General features: G+C 41.2%; 1 protein-coding gene across 9 annotated transcripts in view; it reads right to left on the reverse strand.

Moving 5' to 3' along the window:
• The window catches only part of dmd (dystrophin), a 1998855-nt gene that overhangs the window by 1621347 nt on the left and 358743 nt on the right, over nt 1–18765 (reverse strand). For all 9 annotated transcript variants that reach the window (XM_063050913.1, XM_063050911.1, XM_063050907.1 and 6 more), the window contains exon 2: nt 4286–4347. Coding sequence is in view for 8 of the 9 variants with exons in the window: in XM_063050911.1 (XP_062906981.1) it covers nt 4286–4347 (62 nt within the window). In the remaining variant the exon portion in view is untranslated. The remainder of the gene's footprint in view (nt 1–4285; nt 4348–18765) is intronic.

Raw genomic sequence — 18765 nt, forward strand, 5'->3', positions numbered from 1 at the left:
ATTACAGGTGTCCCCCGCTTTTCGAACGTTCACTTTACGAAACCTCACTGTTACGAAAGACCTACATTAGTACCCTGTTTTTGCTTTCAGGTGTTTTCACTGTTATGAAAAAAAAATCAGCGCGCGATAAAAGGCACCCCGAGCAGCCGCTCTCCCCCGGATTCGGAACAGCATTCTCGCCGGCATTGCTTTAACACGTGCCTGTGAGCAACCGTTTGCAAGGTGAGTTCTATGGTATTGGAAAAGCCTAAAAGAGCTCATAAGGGTGTTACACTTAGTGTAAACCTAGACATAATTAAGCGTTTTGATCGTGGTGAACGAAGTAAGGACAACGTGAGTTTGGCTTGTGGAAGCTGACGAACATGATGTTGAAGAGGTTTTGGCATCCCATGACCAAGAACTGACAGATGAAGAGCTGATGCAATTGGAAGAAAAAAGGATAACAATCGAAACCGAATGAGTAATGATAAAATACAACTTTAATTTTGAAAGGGTACGTCAGTTTAGGGGATATTTGCAGGATGGTTTGAGTCCTTACAAAGAACTGTGTGATAGAAAAATGCGCGAGGCTCAGCAGTCAAGCAAGCCTTCCACATCAGCCACAGCAGACGACGAACCTCGACCTTCGACATCGAGGCGGGCAGAGATAGCAGGAGATGAACTGCCTGCTCTAATGGAAACAAACAACGAGATGACACCCCAGTGTCCCACCACCCCAACCCCCAGGCCACAGACAGATACCGATTCGCGGAGAATGTAAAGGTAGCCGGGAGGTACACAGCACATCTTTAAGAAAAAAGCCAAAATAAACATGCTAATTAATTAGGTGCTGCCGATACGTAATTGTCGGCCCAGATCAGAGACGACGCAATCGGAAATCGGCACTGATCTGGGCCGAAAATTACATGTCGGGCAGCACCTAATTAATTAGCTTGTTTATTTCGGCTTTTTTCTTAAAGATGTGCTGTGTGCCTTCTGGCTACCGCTGGACCCCTGCATGCTTCACGGCAATGTATCGGTCGGCGGCCTGGAGGGTGGGGGCCACTGTACCACCCAACCTGCGACAACTCAGTCTGACACACCATCAGCCGTATGCATGGCGCTGTCTTCCCAATTCCAGTAAGTGATACTACACTGTACATATATTATTTCTACTTTATATAGGCTGTGTATTTTTACGCGTTATTTGGTATGATTTGGCAGCTTCACCACTTAAAGGTTACTGGACAGAGTGTTTTTGCTGACAGTGCTTGCGTGAGATTTTCTGCCGACGGCGCTCGCGTGAGATTTTCGCTACGGAGAACAGTTCAGTAACGATTGTGGAAAAGTATTTCTACTTTATATAGGCTGTGTGTTTATCATATCATTCCTGCTTTTATTATATGTTACTGTTATTTTAGGTTTTATGTGTTATTTGGCATGATTTGGTAGGTTATTATTGGGTCTGCGAATGCTCACAAGATTTTCCCATATAAATAAATGGTAATTGCTTCTTCACTTTACGACATTCCGGCTTACGAACCGTTTCATAGGAACGCTCTACCTTCGGATGGCGGGGGAAACCTGTAATCATTTTTTTAAGAAATGTAAACAAGCTTTGAACAAATGCTGTTTAGGCCTGCAGGGAAAGCATTTTACCACATTTTGTTCATTTTTGACTGAAAAAATACTTCAACTATTGTTTAGTGTCGGTAGATTTACTGACATTTGGCCCATGTTTTTTAACCTCTGTATCATCTTTGTCTTCATTTATGTTCGGCATAAACCTAAAAAAGCCACAATCACTTTTTCAAGTATCTTCTGGGCCAATAATCTATACCTTCTTTTGCTTCCTTCCACACAAGATGTGGACACAGAAATGAAGGGAACTAAACTGAATGCATCCCAAAGGCCCATCCTTTTTAGACAACAACTCAATCTCCCATCAAAATCAGCTTTGAACCTCTATTTTGCCATAAGGCTCAACTAAGCTTGGGAAACAGCACCTCAGTTCCACCAGGCAACCACTTCATCTCAATTGTTTTCTCTACTGTATCAGAAATGGAAATTTCTACTCCAAGTCACCCTTCTGTGATATTAGCTCAGTTTTGTTCTCTCTCTATTGGCACAGAACAATCTGGCTGGGTGCTTCTACATTTGTGTTGCCTACAATCATCATTTCACAGCTTTCATTCAATTTCTCTCATCAGAGGGCTTCAATCAGAAACATTAATTCTCTTCTTTCCTCAAATACCGAGTGGGGGATGGGGTGGTCAAATTTGGACAATGTAATACAACTACTGATTTATAAATCAATGATTTTGGTGAAGATAGGCATCAGTCCAAATGTCTGAGCTGGACAAGTACACCGCATCTGACAAATGAATGTGTAAATGCTGCAACAATGATAAATGAAGGTTCAATGTTCATCACTAAATGGAGGAAATAGAACAAAACGTTTTATGTGCACAAATTTGCAGTTAAATACAGAACTGCAGAAATTGCCATTGATGATTATTTTCTTCTCCTCCAATGTTTGCACCTCTGCACACTTGTCCAAAGTAATCACTGAATTTCTGTTTCAAGAACTAAAAACTAGATGTGAATGAATCAGAGTTAAAAATCCACCAAGGTAGGAGTTACTGTTCCATTTTAAAACTACACATAAAATCCACAGTTCCCATTCATCAACTTCTCTGCCACAACAAAAAATAACTGTGTACCAGGAATAGTACTTCCTCAGAATAACTACTACTACTACGTCGACTCAGGCCTAGGAGGCCCACATCGGGCACGATGACTGACTCTCCACTTCTCCCTCTCCCTCATCAGTGTGTTCAGTTCATCTACATTAGCCGCGCCGCTGTCTTCTAAGAGCGTGTTGACCATAGTCTTGGGAGGGGGCCCAGGGTTCATCCTCCCTTTCTTGGGCTCCCATATGATGACTAGGCTGGCAGGTAGCTCGGGGCGGCATAGACAGTGCCCCACTAGTTGCAGTCTTCTCACCTCGATTTTAGTGGTGAGCATCGGTAGGTCGTTATAGAGCTCGACGTTCGTCATGTGCTGTTGCCAACTCACATCAAGAGCCATCCAGAGCATTCGTGTATAGCAACCATCGAGAGACTTTCGCATAGTCTTGGTGAGTGTCCACGTCCTCAGAATAAACTTACTTATATGTTTAAATGCATAACTAAATTTTACATTTTATAGCTTAATCTCATGGTACACTGACAGTTTTAATTCATACTAAGTAAAATAATGAAAATATTCCATCAAAGGAAAGATAATTAATGCTTCCTGATTTGACGTCTATGAAAAATGCTTCATTCTAATTAGCTGTTAACACTTTGCAATTTAAAATGAAATCCTGAACACGCATCTCTAGATCTTCATGGAAAGTTTCCTTCAATATCAGCAGCAACTGCAAGGACCACTGCTTCATCACTGACCTCTGTATCGAGGTTACTTAAATGTCCCTTAAAACAATCTAGTGCTTAAAACAGCACCATATTTTCATGATATTTAACATTAAATTCAGCCTTGCTTCACAGAAGAAATCATTTGCTTTCGTAAAAATGTATTAGTCCAACCTCAAATAGGTTTCAAAGATCTAAGCTCATATCGACACTCTCAAAACTGTTGATCATTTAGCAGCCACGTCATTTATATGTTGTACCATGCTTGTAACCATTGGGGTACAACCTCTTCCGTGCAACAAACAGTGCCATGAATCCCAAATTTGAAGTGCTTTACTCTATACCTCATTTTGCTTGCAGTGCTTGCAAGTACTTCATGTCAAAAGTTCAGAAAATGAAGTGAACTAACATTTTCCATTTCCTACCATAAATATCGTGAGCTTCAGCAAGGATAAAAAATTATGTGAAAAAATCAAATGTTTCAAAACCTGAAAGAAAGGTACTTCTAGCAATGGCAGAAACAATTTATACTTACATCAAGGGTCAGATATATTTTCCAGAGACAGTAATCTTAAACATTTTTAAAAATTAACTGCTAATCTATTGTAAATTACTAGGTCATAGGATTAAAAACAATGCAACTAAATCCTTGCATACAAGTTAATGAATAAAATATCACAAAAAGTTTTTATCCACAAAACACATCCTGCTGTGCTAAGCTTGTATGTTGCACGAGATGAATCAGATTCCCTGATGTAATGGAAAAAAACATTCTCAAACAATACATGTTCAACTCCAAAGAGTTCAATACTTTCAAGCAGATTAAATAACAAAACTTCAGCACACCACACATCATTTCAAATCCACAGATCACTATGGTATTCTCTTACCTTGACAAACTGCGCATTTATCCATTTTGTGAATGTTTTCTTTTGAACATCTTCTCTTTCATCTGCAAATTTGGAATTAAAAAGCATTCCTAAGTTAAATGGTTTTGAATCTTCCATTTTAACATTTAATGTAAAAAAAATCATTTCCATTAAATTCTGTCAAGTGAAAGAACATTTATGCAATAAAGGAAAATTATCAAGGGAAACTGGGGCATACTTCAAGATACACTGAGTCTGCCATATTCTAAAAATGTCCTTTATGTGTATGATGCGCCAACAGTGAGATGCTAGACATGCATAGTGATGTCCAGAAATGCCTGGGTTACTAATACAGAGGGAGTACAGCACAGCACAACAGCTCCCGTTCCAAATACCCCACCTCACAGCCAGCCCAACTCTTGTCTTTGCCTCAACCCAGCTCCTACCCATGCTCTTGGTGTTTGACAAGCAAGTAAGTTCCCAAAAATCAGACCTTCTTCCTTGACTAAAGCACCAGTTTTCTACTCCTAACAAACATCACTCTTGTTATCCTCCCTCTCCCTCCCCTGGAAACACTCTTCCCCCACTCCTCCAGCCCCAGGGACAAGATGCACTGCTTCATTGCTGGTTCTCTGTGTTTGTAGTGTTTATGCAGGGATAGCCTTTCACTTGATAATGATGGAGGTCTTGTTATGTAATGCATGACACCTTAAACCTCATGCACTTTTGGAACTTACAGCCCTTGGTTCTTGGGTAAAAAGGTGGCCTTGTTGTGCACCACTGACTTGGTATGGAATCTGGACACTGATCAATCTCAAGGTGTTGCAGTTAAACAACACTGTAAACAATTTATCATGGAACAGTGAAAAAAATTTATTCAAGGGCAAGCTACATGCACAGCCTCTGACTTGCCAGCAAAGCAACAAGCAGGGAGCAAAGAAACAACACATGCTTCAATTCTAAAACTTCAGAAAGGGCCAGTTGTAGTTTTACAGGTCACTGTTTGTCTTTGAGGGTGCCACCATAGTATTGCAGTTAGTGCAATGCTATTACAGCTCAGGGCATTCCGGAGTTCCGATTTCAATTCTGGCACCGTCCGTGAGAAGTTTGTACGTTTGCCCCGTGAACTGCGTAGGTTTCTTCCGGGTGCTCAGCTTTCCTCCGACAGTCCAAGGAAGTACTGGTTAGTAGATTAACTGGGCATTGTAAATTGTCCTGTGTTAGGCTAGGGTTAAATAGATGCGTTGCAGAGCAGTGCGGTTCGTTAGGCCAGAAGGATCTATTCCACGCTGTATCTCTAACTAAATAAAGGCAAGATATGGTAAGTGTGCTACCTTCTCCTATTATATGCCTCTTTTATTGACTGGCCAATGTACTTCAAGTATTTCATCCTTATTTATGAAGTAAATATATTCCCTTACTACATCCAATACCATCAAAGAACACAAGAATAGCACCAGACAGAGAAACCAGAGACAAGCATTACACAGACCAGGATTAAATGCATCATCACTATAGGAAGGATGTGGAAGCATTGGAAAGGGTACAGAGGAGATTTACCAGGATGCTGCCTGGTTTAGAGAGTATGCATTATGATCAGAGATTAAGGGAGCTAGGGCTTTACTCTTTGGAGAGAAGGAGAATGAGAGGAGACATGATAGAGGTGTACAAGATAATAAGAGGAATAGATTGAGTGGATAGCCAACACCTCTTCCCCAGGGCACTACTGCTCAATACAAGAGGACATGGCTTTAAGGTAAGGGGTGGGAAGTTCAAGGGGATATTAGAGGAAGGTTTTTTTACTCAGAGAGTGGTTGGTGCATGGAATGCACTGCCTGAGTCAATGGTGGAGGCAAATACACTAGTGAAGTTTAAGAGACTACTAGACAGGTATATGGAGGAATTTAAGGTGGGGTCTTATATGGGAGGCAGGGTTTGAGGGTCGGCGCAACATTGTGGGCCGAAGGGCCTGTACTGTGCTGTACTGTTCTATGTTCTATGTTCTAGAACCTTCTCCGGAAAATAAAAATATATGCACGTGAACATGGTACAAGACACAACAATTACAAGGGCAGGAACTAGATATACAAAGCGGGAAACCACCACTTTACAAAGGGGCTTCTGGGTTATTCTTACTTTAAAAGTACCTTCTCTCTACCAATAATGTTAAAAGGGTTGAAACTGCTAGGTCGTCTACAGTTTAACGAAATCAGCATTAATTGAACACATACTTTCTGCACATTATACATGAAATGCAGTGATTTGATATAATAGAAAGTTATATATTATAAAGCTGATGGGTTACAAACTTAAAACCAGTTCTCCCAGTTGAAATCAGTATTTGTTTTATTTCAACACATCAATAAATATGTCAATTATTTGGTGTGATCTTGCTTCTGAGATAAACCATCTTGAAAATACACTTGCCCAGTAAAAGAGAATATTTCCTCAAGACTAACTCATCACATAGATCAACCAATAATGCACAGCAAGACTTGATAGGCAGAAACAAAGTCCCACCATCCAGCTCAACAACAAGTAGATAACCAGGCTGATCCTGCTGTGGACCATTACAGGTTACGCACTAGCAGAGGCAGGTTCATTCCTAACAACAAGTCTGTGTGCTGCCTGTGTGCAATTGGCACATTCTCTGTGACAAAGAACCATACAGCATAGAAACAGGCCCTTTAACCCAAACCATCTCTGCTGACCAAGGTGCCTTCCCGAACCAGCCCCGTTGCCTGTATTTGCCTCACATCTCTTTTAATCTAACCTATCCATGAGCATCTCCAAAAGTATTTTTAAATATTTTAATTTTATTTCTCTCTTCCACTTCCTCTACCCACCACCCTGTGTATGAAAAAGTTGCCCCTCAGGTCCCCTTTAATTGTTTTCCTTTCTCACCTTAAACTTATGCCCCCTCAGTTTAGACTACCGTACCCTAAGAAACTGACTATGAAAACCCACTTTATCTACACCTTTCATGATTTAATAACCTCTCCAAGGTCACCTTGCAGCTTCCTTCATTTCAAGCGAAATAGTCCCAGCGGTACAGACTCTCTTTATAATTCAAGCCCTCTACTCATAGCAATATCCTTGTAAATCTTTTCTGCAATCACTCTAGCTTAAATACAGTCCGTCCTCCGTACTCATGGGTTCCGCATGCGCGGATTCAACCAACCGCGGATTGAAAATATTTGAAAAAAAAATTCCAGGAAGTTTCAAAAAGCAAAACTTGAATTTGCCACGCGCCAAGCCCTACACTGAATCCACGTGAATGAAGTGATGTGTAGGCATAACCTGCTGTAGCCTCCCGCCACTTGACAGATCCTCAGTCACTGTCCAGCACTCGTCATTTGAGCATTGTTCGCCTCGCGTCTCGTTCGTTCACTACTTGTGTTGTGAGCGAGAGGAAGGAGTTTAAGGCTATTAAGGGATGGCTGGCTAGCTATGTAAAGCGCTACAGCGTCAGGAACTTAAAGATCACGGGAGAATCGGCATTGGCCAATGCCGAGGCAGCATCAGTGTTCCCAGAGGAGCTACAATGGTGTGTCTGTACTGAACATGTACAAACTATTTTTTTTCTTGTCATTATTCCCTAAACAATACAGTATAACAACTATTTTACATAGCATTTACATTGTATTAGGTATTATAAGTAATCTAGAGATGATTTAAAGTATACGGGAAGATGTGTGTAGGTTATATGCAAATACTACGCCATTTTATATAAGGGACATGAGCATCCACGGATTTTGGTACCCGCAGGGGGTCCTGGAACCAATCCCCCGCGGATACCGAGGGACAACTGTACATCCTTCCCTATAGTATGGCAAACAAAACTGCACACAATATCCGAGACGTAATATCACAAACACCCTATCCAGATGTAGCATTAACATCCCAACTGTTGTACTCAATATCTCATCCAAAATGCATCATTCACCACCTTGCCTAACTGTGTTGCCCTATTCAGGGAACTACGTACTGCATCCACAGGTCTCTCTGCTCTACAACATACCCCTGGGAGAAGGCACCAGAGGTGGTGTGGGAGAGAACAGAGGCACCATGCTGGAATCTATGCTGGATTGTGGGCTAGCTCTCCCGTGGGTGCTGCTCTCCAGTGTTTGCTCCCTGGAAGACTTCGTCACAGCGCGAGACAAGCTGATTTGACTTCATCTATGATTGACACAGCATGATATGAGGAATTGCCGCATTCTTGTTCCTGCAGAAATGTGGCTTCAGGCCAACATCCCATGTACCATCAATCTTTAGACCAGGCCACTCAGGGACCTGTGCTAATATAATTCTGTGATCATATGTGCTATTGTAAGTACTCTATCTGTGCTGTGTTTGAATCTTAAGTATGGTTTTACACCTTGAGCCTGGAGGAACACTGCTTTATTTAGCTGTACACTGTACATGTTCATGGTTGAACGACGGTTAAACTTGAACTTTACTCTATAAATCCTTCCCTAGTTTAAGTTCAAACAGGGGACCTCTGGGCAACTCCAGCAGCACACTATTAGGACTAGCTTGCAATGAATCACAAGACCTTATCAGGGACCTTGCTAAAATGCACATAAATGAATGGACACCATTCTGCCTTCACCAACCCTCTCGGTCACCTCTTCGAAAAGAGATCAATTTGATTCAATTAAACTTGGGCAATTAATTCACCCTTCACCTGCCCAGTTTGTACTCTTTTCCCTCCCCTCACCTACTTATTCTGGCTTCTGCCCCCTTCCTTTCCCGTCCCAGTGAAGGGTCACGTTTGTTTCCCTCCACAGATGTTGTTTGACTTGTTGAGTTCCACTAGAATTTTGTGTCTGTTGCTTAGCATTTTTACACATTTTTTTTTACCATTTGTAATATTTTCCCCATTTATTTCACATTTTAACCCTATTTGACCCTTGCCTTTTACCTTCCTAATTTCTGCTTTTTCATTCTACTCTTTTTCCTTTCATTTCTGAATTGAAGCAATTTCTCCCTCCTTGGTCATCCTGTCAGAATTCCATGCCAAGCAAGTTTAAATGTTTCCCAATACACGTGGTAGACATGTGCAACAGGATGCTAATCCCAGTCTTCAGCCTGCCTCTGGGTGCAATATAGTCTCCAGCCCAAATTTCAGGATCCACTACCAGGAATACAAATCTCTTCCTTTATACCACTTCTGATCTATTCCCATTTTCCAATTCTCACAGGCATGTGGCACCAGAAGATGACAACTTTGGAAGTCCCACTTTTTCCAATTATCTTTTATCTCCTTGCATTAGAATTAGAAAATTCATCTTGTTGAAACTCATACTATGTAATTGGTACCTATTCATATCACAACCCACCCTCTTCAGGATGCTTTCTAGTTGTTCCATGTCATCCTTGACCCTAACATGATCCTGCACTCCTTACAATGAAAGCATCCATCACTACAGCTCTACCACTAGTGTTTCTCCCTTCCCACCCATCTCAATCATTCATGGTGAACTTGACTCCCAAAGGGGCCAAATCCCCCAACAATTTCTCAGTAAATAAGGTAACCATGTTCTGTTGATTCAATATCCCCCTCCCCCACACTCGGTTTTCCAGCATTAATTTGGCATGCACACAAATAAAAGGTACACCAGCAGCATCTCATTACAAACAGGCTTCAAGTTCAATTGTCATTCAACCATACATGAATACTGCCAAAAGAAACAGCATTACTTCGGGGCCAAGGTGCAAACTACAGTGCTAACAGTCAGACACAAGTCACACAATAAAAAATATAGTCCAAGTCCCTGAGTCCATGAATGTTGCAAAAGTCCACAGCTGAACACAATACATCTTGTCTTCTGCTAAGTGAACACTAGAGGGCAGCACCAACTCCAGCCTGGACAACATGCCACACTACCTCCAGCCATGACCCCAACCCCACTATCCTGGGTGGCTACAAACAGGCGATACCACGGCTTGAGACTTAGTCCTCACTACAACTAAGGCCACACAGTTTCCCCTGCCGTTCACCAAAAGCCAGTGAATTGGACTTGCAACCACAAGTGACCAAGATGATCACCCGCTGTTAAGACTACCAAACCTCCTTCATGCACCCACTCCGACACCTCCCCGATGCAGGCAGCAGCGTGATCCGCAACAAGTCCAACTCCTTCAGTTTCTCTGCCAACCAGCAACTTGCTGAAGGGATAGACCCCTGGTACTTTAAGTTCTTAATGACCATCAGAGTCTTGCGATGATAAAAAATACTTCTAAAAAAGGCAATACTGCTTTTGGTTGGCCCCATAGTCGCTGTTGCATCCAAGCACGCTGCCATCTTACCAAAAGACATACCTCACTTTTACCTAAGAGGGGCTGTGCGCACCTTCTTCCAGTTTGTGCTGTCAAGTGGTAGCCATTTGTGCAAATTGAAAATAAGCTTTTGCTTATCTAGTCTGATGAGCAGAACTCAAGCTGTTTTCTGATTACCTCCCACGAGCACCAGTCTGTACAACCACGATAGCTATCAAAACCATCCCTTCAACTCCCTCTGATGTTACATTCCTCAATCACATCATGTGTCATAATTTTAAAAACATAATGAAACAATTCTGTCTGCTCTGCTGAAAGGGTAATAGGTAGTCACATGCATCTAATTCATGACTTCAGTGCTCCATAGAAAGTTCGTCATTATGTTTTCCTTTGCCACGCAGGCTTTCATCTATCCATTAGATATCCATTTTCTTATCTATTAGCCAAGGCTGGTTTGGCTGAACACACCAAAAGATGCAAGATAGAGCCCAGCACTGCTGACACCTTACATTTCAAAAGCAAAATTGCATTTCTTCCTTTTACTTGTTCTGAGGATATGACCAATGAAACCAAGACTGCATCCGTCATTACACTGAGAGGGCAGAAGCAATCGTCTCCAAATGGGCAGCCAGCTAAGATACTTCAGATGGTATTCTGAAGTGATCACTCACTCATTCAGTCTTGGATGAGTTCCAAATTTCCCCAGAAGGCCGAATCCATTAATACATATCCCCAGCTCAAGCCAGTGCTAGATTCCAACTTGCATCCCCTCCATCAAAATGATCCCCAACACCCATTTACTTTACATTACCATCTCACGTGTAAAGTGGCAATTCCACACCAAACTTGAATCACTGAAAGATGCTCGACAGCTGTGGTAGATCTTGAATTCTATCACCCTCTACAAAGTGAAACCCTGTGACATAGGTGACATCAAATTTTTGCTTCCAGATGAGTTCAATGCCTTTAATGCTTGCTTTGATTGTCAAAACATGGTGACTCCCACAGCCCCCAAGGACTCAGTGATTTCAGTCTCTGAGGCTGACATGAGAGCATCCTCCAGTAGGGTGAACCCATGGAAATAATCTGGTCCAGACTGGGTACCTGGCTGATCAACTGGATCGGTGTGTTCACTGAGATCTTTAACCTCTTGCTTCGGCAGTGTGTGATATCCAACTACTTCAAGCAGCCTTCAATTATACCAGTGCCCAAGAAGATCTGCCTCAATGATTATCGTCCAGTTCACTGTAATCGAGTGATTTGAGACGTTGGCGATGAAACATATCAACTCCTGTCTGAAGGGTGACTTAGATCTGCTCCAATTTGCCTACCAGCACGACAGGACCACAGCAGACAGCATTTCATTGGCTCTTCACTCAACCCTGGAACCTCTAGACAGTGAAGATGCATATATCAGGATGTTCTTCATTGACTACAGCTCAGCATTCAAAACCATCCTCCCTCAAAACTAATCAATAAGCTCCAACACCTAGGCCTCCTTGTGTAACTGGATCCCTTGATTGTCTGACTTGCATCTGCAATCACCATCAGTACAGGTGAACCAAAGAGCTGTGTGCTAACCCCACTGTTCTACTTGCTTCATACGTATGACTGTGAGGCTGAGCGCAGTTCGAATGACATATTTAAATTTGCTGATGACAACATTAACATTGGCCAAATCAAAGGTTGTAATGAATCATCATTGCCATAACAACAACCTTTCAGACCATGTCAGCAAGACCAACGAACTGATTATAGACTTCATGAGAAGGAAACCAGAGGTCCATGAACCAGCCCTCATTGCAGAATCAGAGGTGGAGAGGGTTAACAACTTTAAATTCCAAGGTGTTATTTCTGGGCCCAGCATGCAAGTGCAATTATGAAGTACAGCAACACCTCTACTTCCTTAGGAATTTGTGGACATTCAGCATGACCTCTAAAACTTTAACATATTTCAATAGATGTGTAGTGGAGAATACATTGACTGACTGGCTGCATAACAGCCTGGTATCGAAACACCAATGTCCTTGAACAGAAAATCCTACAAAAAGCAGTGGATATGACCCAGTCCATCATGGGTAAAGCCCTCCCTACCTTTGAGCATATTTACATGAAACATGGTCGCAGAAAAGCAGCATCCATCATTAGCCCTATCATCCAGGACAGGCTGTCTTCTTGTTGCTGTCATCAAGGAAAAGGTACAAGAGCCTTTCGACTTGCTCCACAAGGTTTAGGAACAGTTATTATGCCTCAACTATCAGGCTCTTGAACAAAAAGGGATAACTTCACTCAACTTCACTTGCCCCATCAATGAAATGTTCCCACAACCTATGGACTCACTTTCAAGGACTCTTCATAACATGCTCTTGATATTTATTGCCTATTTATGTATATTATTGTTTCTTCTTTTTGCATTTGCAGAGTTTGCTGTCTTCTGCACTCTGGTTGAAAGATTGACAGCTGTTCATTGATTATGACATAGTTACTTTTCTATAGATTTGTTGAGTATCTCCACCAGACAATGAATCTCAGGGTTGTATATGGTGACATATATGTACTTTGATAATAAAAATTTACTTTCAACTTTCAACTTTGGAGAGTATATTGACTGGTTGCACCATGGTCTGGTATAGAAACACCAATGCCCTTGAACAGAAAAGCTTACAAAAATATTGGAGGCCTTTATTCGTGGTGGACTACAGCCTCGTCCATCATGGGTAAAGGCCTCCCCACCACTGAAAACACGTACATGATGTGCTGTCACAGGAGAGCAGCATTCACCATCATGGACCCCCACCATCCAGGCTATGCTCTCTTATCACCGTTGCCATCGGGAAGGGGCTACAAGAGCCTTTGGACCAACACCACCAGGTTCAGGAACAATTATCACCCCTCAACAATCAGGCTCTTAAACCAGTGGGGATAACCACTCATTTTCATTCATCCCAGCACTGAACTGTTCTCACAACCCATGTGGGAACATAGCAAATTTCTGCTATGTTCCCACACTTTCAAGGACTCATCTCCTGTTCTCGATATTTTTTGCTATGTTATCATTATTTCTTCTTTGTATTTACTCCGAATGCCCACAAAGGGCTGAATCTCAGGGTTTTATATAGAGACGTGTATGTACTTTGATAACAAGCTTACATTGAACTTCACCCACCGGTATCCCCATCTTCACCAAAAACCCCATTCCCCACCATTTTGAGTTCAGGCTGCAAAAGCTCAATTAGAGAAAATATTGTAGACGAACACAAAGACATGTCATACAAATTGATGAAATTTTGCTTTTCTTAATAATCTTCACTTCTGCATCATAAATTAGGAACATATCATATTTGAAAAGTGTTACAACTACCTTGTTAAATTAGAAGTGCCTGTTCTGAAAAGCATTACAACATAAATGGCTGGATGTGCCTGAGTGCTCTTAATGACAAAAGATATTAAATGAGATGAAATAATTATGAATTTATATATAGCTCTTCGCACGTCTGGAAAAATTTGTTTCTGGGGGATAACAACGAGCATTAGGTATTAACCTCATGCACCGGGTGTCAATAGGAAATGTTTTCTCCAGAGAGTATGTACATAACGCTGGAGACAACTGATTCTGCATAAACAGGATCCAACCAACTTCTTGCTCAATGATGACACAGCTTGCAAACCGAATAATCATTGCCAAAACTGTTCCTTGAATTTTCCCAATCCAGGCATTCACATAGAGCATCTTTACTCACTCAGTCCCCAAGAAACAGCTAGGGAGAGAGAGACTAGTGCTTATCTTCTGAAAGAACTGCAGTGCAAAGGAGCATTTTTTCCCCCACACAAGGCAAACCTCTAAAAGCTTCCAGCAATGAACCAATGGGTTTGAATGCTCTTGACCTAGCAGATGCCCCTTTCACACCTCTCCATAGATGCACAAAATCTCAGTAACCTGTGGTCAGTAGCTCGTACCATCCTTTCTACGGGCATATTGTGAGATCGAGCATGCCATCAGAAGGCTTCTCCCATTATTTCCAAATAATGAAAAATTTTAAAAACACAATACAAGAAAATAGGAGCAGGGGTAGATCACCAGGTCCCTGAAGCCTTGCCTGCCATTCAGTGTGATCATGGATCATCTATCTCTCCTCAAATCTACGTCAGTGCCAGCTCCCCACAAACCCCAATTCCTCCACATCCTTATCATTTCTTTAAATACAGTGGATTCTAGTTAATTGAGCCATTGGTTAATCTGGCACCCACTTATTTGGGACAATCCTTAAAGAACAAGAACTAAACGAGAAAATAGCTCGGATTCCCTTCGTTTATTTGGCGGAATATGCCACTTAATTGAGACAGGAGACTGTTGCTGAAAGCTTCTAACTAGCATTAGTCTCGTACACTTGTGTGGCCGTTAGACACTACATACAGCCTGCAGCCAACAGTTTTTAAATACCGTCACTCGCAAGTGTTTGTGTTCAAAATGCAGTGTTTTTTTTTGTCACTGATAGTTAGTGAGAAATAAGCTGCAAGACAATTCAGAATGTTCTGCTCTCAGCAGTTTCAAGCATTCAGGCTTGGAGATGCCGGAAATGGCTGGGAGTGAAAATGAAAATGAATATCTGGAGGATGCAATTATCAATGGCATTATCTACATTAGGTGCCTGGTCTGATTTTGTTCATATACAGTCAATCAAAAGAACATAGCAGTGGATGAATTCCACAGTTGATAACTATTTGGAACTAGTACAGTTTTATAGTACTGTGGTAGTTTTCATTGTGTTCTCAGTTGTTCTACATTTCATTTAAATACATAATTTGTTACTCAGATAAACCATAGTTTGCCTTTTTTAATACCTTTTTAAATGAAATTTCAGCTAATTGGGCAACTGCTTAATTGGGCCAAAATGTACTGGACCTGATATGTACCAATTAAATGAACCCCAGTATCTATATCTAATTATCTGGCATTTACCACCCACTGGAGAGCTCGAGAGATCCACTACTCTTCAAGGGAAGGAATTTCTCCACACATCCAGTTTAAATTGCCATTTGATCAAACTGATAAATACAAAATAAGAAATTAATTTAAAATCACCTACAACTTGTAAATCATTGATAAGTATTAATAAAAAAATGAAGCAAACAAAAATTACCTTTTTAGTAAAGTCAACAAACAAATAAATGTGAGGCCGGGTGCAAAGTATACAAGACCATAAGATATAGGAGCATAATCAGACATTCAGCCCATCAAATCTGCTCTACCATTTCATCATGGCTGATTTATTGCCCCTCTCAACACCATTCTCTTGCCTTCTCCCATAATCTTTGATATCCTGACTAATCAAGAACCTATTGCTAGAATTGTTTTTTTAAGTTATATTGACTTCTGTTGTACATCTTACTGTACATACTGTTTATTTCAAGTTACTATTATCTGCACATTGCACATTCGAATAGAGAAGTAATGTAAAGATTTTACTCCTCATTTATGTGAAAGATGTAAGAATTAAAGTCAATTCAATGCAACCTCCACTTTAAAAATACTCAATGTCTTGGCCTCCACAGCTTACTGTGGTAATGAAAGCCAGAGATTCACTAACTTCTGGCTAAAGAAATTACTTCTCATCTTTGTTATAAATGGACGTACCTCTATTCTGAAGCTGTGCCCTCTGATTCTCGACTCCCCCACGCCTTCTCTATATCCACTCTATCAAGATATTTCAATATTCTCTAGGTTTTCAATGAGATTCTTAACCATTTTTCTAAGCTCCAACAGGTACATGACTAGAGCCATCAAGCACATACTTTCTCAGATTAGCGGACCAAAACTGCTCACAATGCTCCAAGTGCAGCATTATGAAGCCTCAGGATTACATTCCTGCTTTTATATTCTAGTTCTTTCAAAATGTATGCTAATATTGCATTTGTCTTCCTTACCACCTACTGAACCTGCAAGTTAACCTTGAGGGAATTCTGCACAAGGACTACCCCCCCCTCCCCCCGCCGCATCTCTGATTTTTGAATTTTCTCTGTTTAGAAAATAGTCTACACTATTATTTAGAAAATATTCCTTCTACGAAAGTGCGTGATCATATAGTTCCATCTGCCACTTCCTACCCCATTTTCCAAATCTGTCAAAATCCTTCTGCAAACTCCCTGCTTCCTCAATTCTATCTGTCCCTCCACCTATCTTTGTATCATCTGGAACCTTGGCCATTAAGCCATCAATTCCCTCATCCAAATCATTAGCGTATAATGTAAAAAGAAGCGGTCCCATCACCAAACCCTGTGGAACGCCATTAGTCATCGGCAGCCAACCAGAAAAGACCCCCTTTATTCTCACTCTTTGCCTCCTGCCAGACAGCCAATCTTCTCTTCATGCTAGCATCTTTCCTGTAATACCATGGGCTCTCATCTTGTTAAGCAGCCTAATGTATGGCACCTTGTCAAAGGACTTCTGTAAATCCAAGTGAACATCAACTTACGATTATCATAACATTTAATATTCTGAGCATCGTTTCTGAGACATGATATTTGCTGAATGTCCTGTCAAACATTTGTTCCCACATCCTTTTCTGATGTGTATGCAAATCATATCAGCTCCACTTTATTGTCCAAGTTCTACTGCACGAGTCCTATTGTGACAATCTCCTTAATTCTTTTGACTATTTTCTCACTGGAGATCTGCCAACATCACTCCAGATCAGGTGAAAGGTGAAAAGTTTAAGGGGAACATGCGGGGAAACGTCTTCACACAGAGGATCAGAAGAGTGTGGAACAAGGGGCCAGCGCAAGTGATGCATGCGAGCTCAATTTCAACTTTTAAGAGAAGTTTGGGTAGATACATGAACAGCAAAGGCTATGGTCCCAGCACAGGTTGATGGGAGTAGGCAGATTAAATGGTTCAGCATGGACTCAATGGGACGAAGGGCCTGTTTCTGTGCTGTACTTTTCTATGAGTCTATGACCTTACCATTTCTGTTCACCAATCCAAGTGGCATACCAATCACGCTCAGAGATAGGGCATAGATAAAAGAATCTCATGAATAGGTCCTTCAATTCTAAACAAACACTATTATTTCACGATACAATATTAGTTTCCTTGACAAAGTATCAAAGAATTTTCTCTCCTCCCAACTGTAAAGCATCAGGAATGCACACATTTCACTTTTAGTTAAGTTGCAACGTAATTATAATGTACGGGTTTAGGTTTACAATATGTGTCACAGACAGTCGAAACAGAGTGGCAGCTCTTCCCTCCAAAAGAATATCTACCCCTTCCCTCCACCCACACACCCCAGCCTTTGCATTACAGGGTTGGGGGGAGATTGCATTCCTAGAAAGATTCCATCACAATTTTCTGCAATGCCAAGCAATACCATCTGTGAATGTGTCAAGAACATTAGCTGAGAAAAATAAATTTGCATGTTACATTTTTCTATGAATTCTGTAAAAGTGAAATTTATTCTGCATCTCAAATTTTTAGTTGGTGATTTGTGAATTCTGGCAGGGTGAATTTCCATAACTTGATCAACAAAAATACAGGGGACTCACCCATACCTTGTTTTATCACTTTCCTGAATATGATGAAAGGTCTTTGGTTGAGAGTACATTTATTCACTCTCTTTCTCTTGTTGCTGAATGTTTTCAGGATTTCTATCTCAAATCCAAATTTCATTGTGGCATTGAAAAGTATTCTGACACCCAACTTCACTATTTCCTTCCCTTAACCCCCAAGATTCTGGACTAAGCAAAGTATTTTAGTTAAAAAGTAACTTGTACTGCTTCTTGTGGTGGCATGTTTACCATGAAAACCTTTACAAGCTTCTTCCATGAAACATGGCAACAACAAACAGAACAGCCGGTCACATGCTATAATTCTTAAAGCAGTACCGATGTTATCTACAGTTCCTCCCCCAGGAGATAGCAAGGGTCCTTTCTGGTGAAGTGTTGGTAACCCAAACAGTTGGCCAGCTGGAAATACAATCACAAACCGAGCACCAAAGGAGCTGAAGATGCCAGCAACCCAGCAGCAGCCAGGATATCCATTCTGCTGGTCTCCCAAAGGCTTGTTCATAGGAACAGGTCATACACAAGTCATTTGTTCCTAGGCTGGGAAGGACTTTTCTGTTACATTTCACATGTAATTCAAACTCAGATGAAGTCAGCTAAAATTTCAAGATAGAAGAGACAACAGCCAATTACAATTTCTTATTAAACATTCATAAATT

The sequence above is a fragment of the Mobula hypostoma genome, chromosome 6 (genome assembly GCF_963921235.1).
Source record: "Mobula hypostoma chromosome 6, sMobHyp1.1, whole genome shotgun sequence".
In the NCBI taxonomy this organism is placed as follows: Eukaryota; Metazoa; Chordata; class Chondrichthyes; order Myliobatiformes; family Myliobatidae; genus Mobula; species Mobula hypostoma.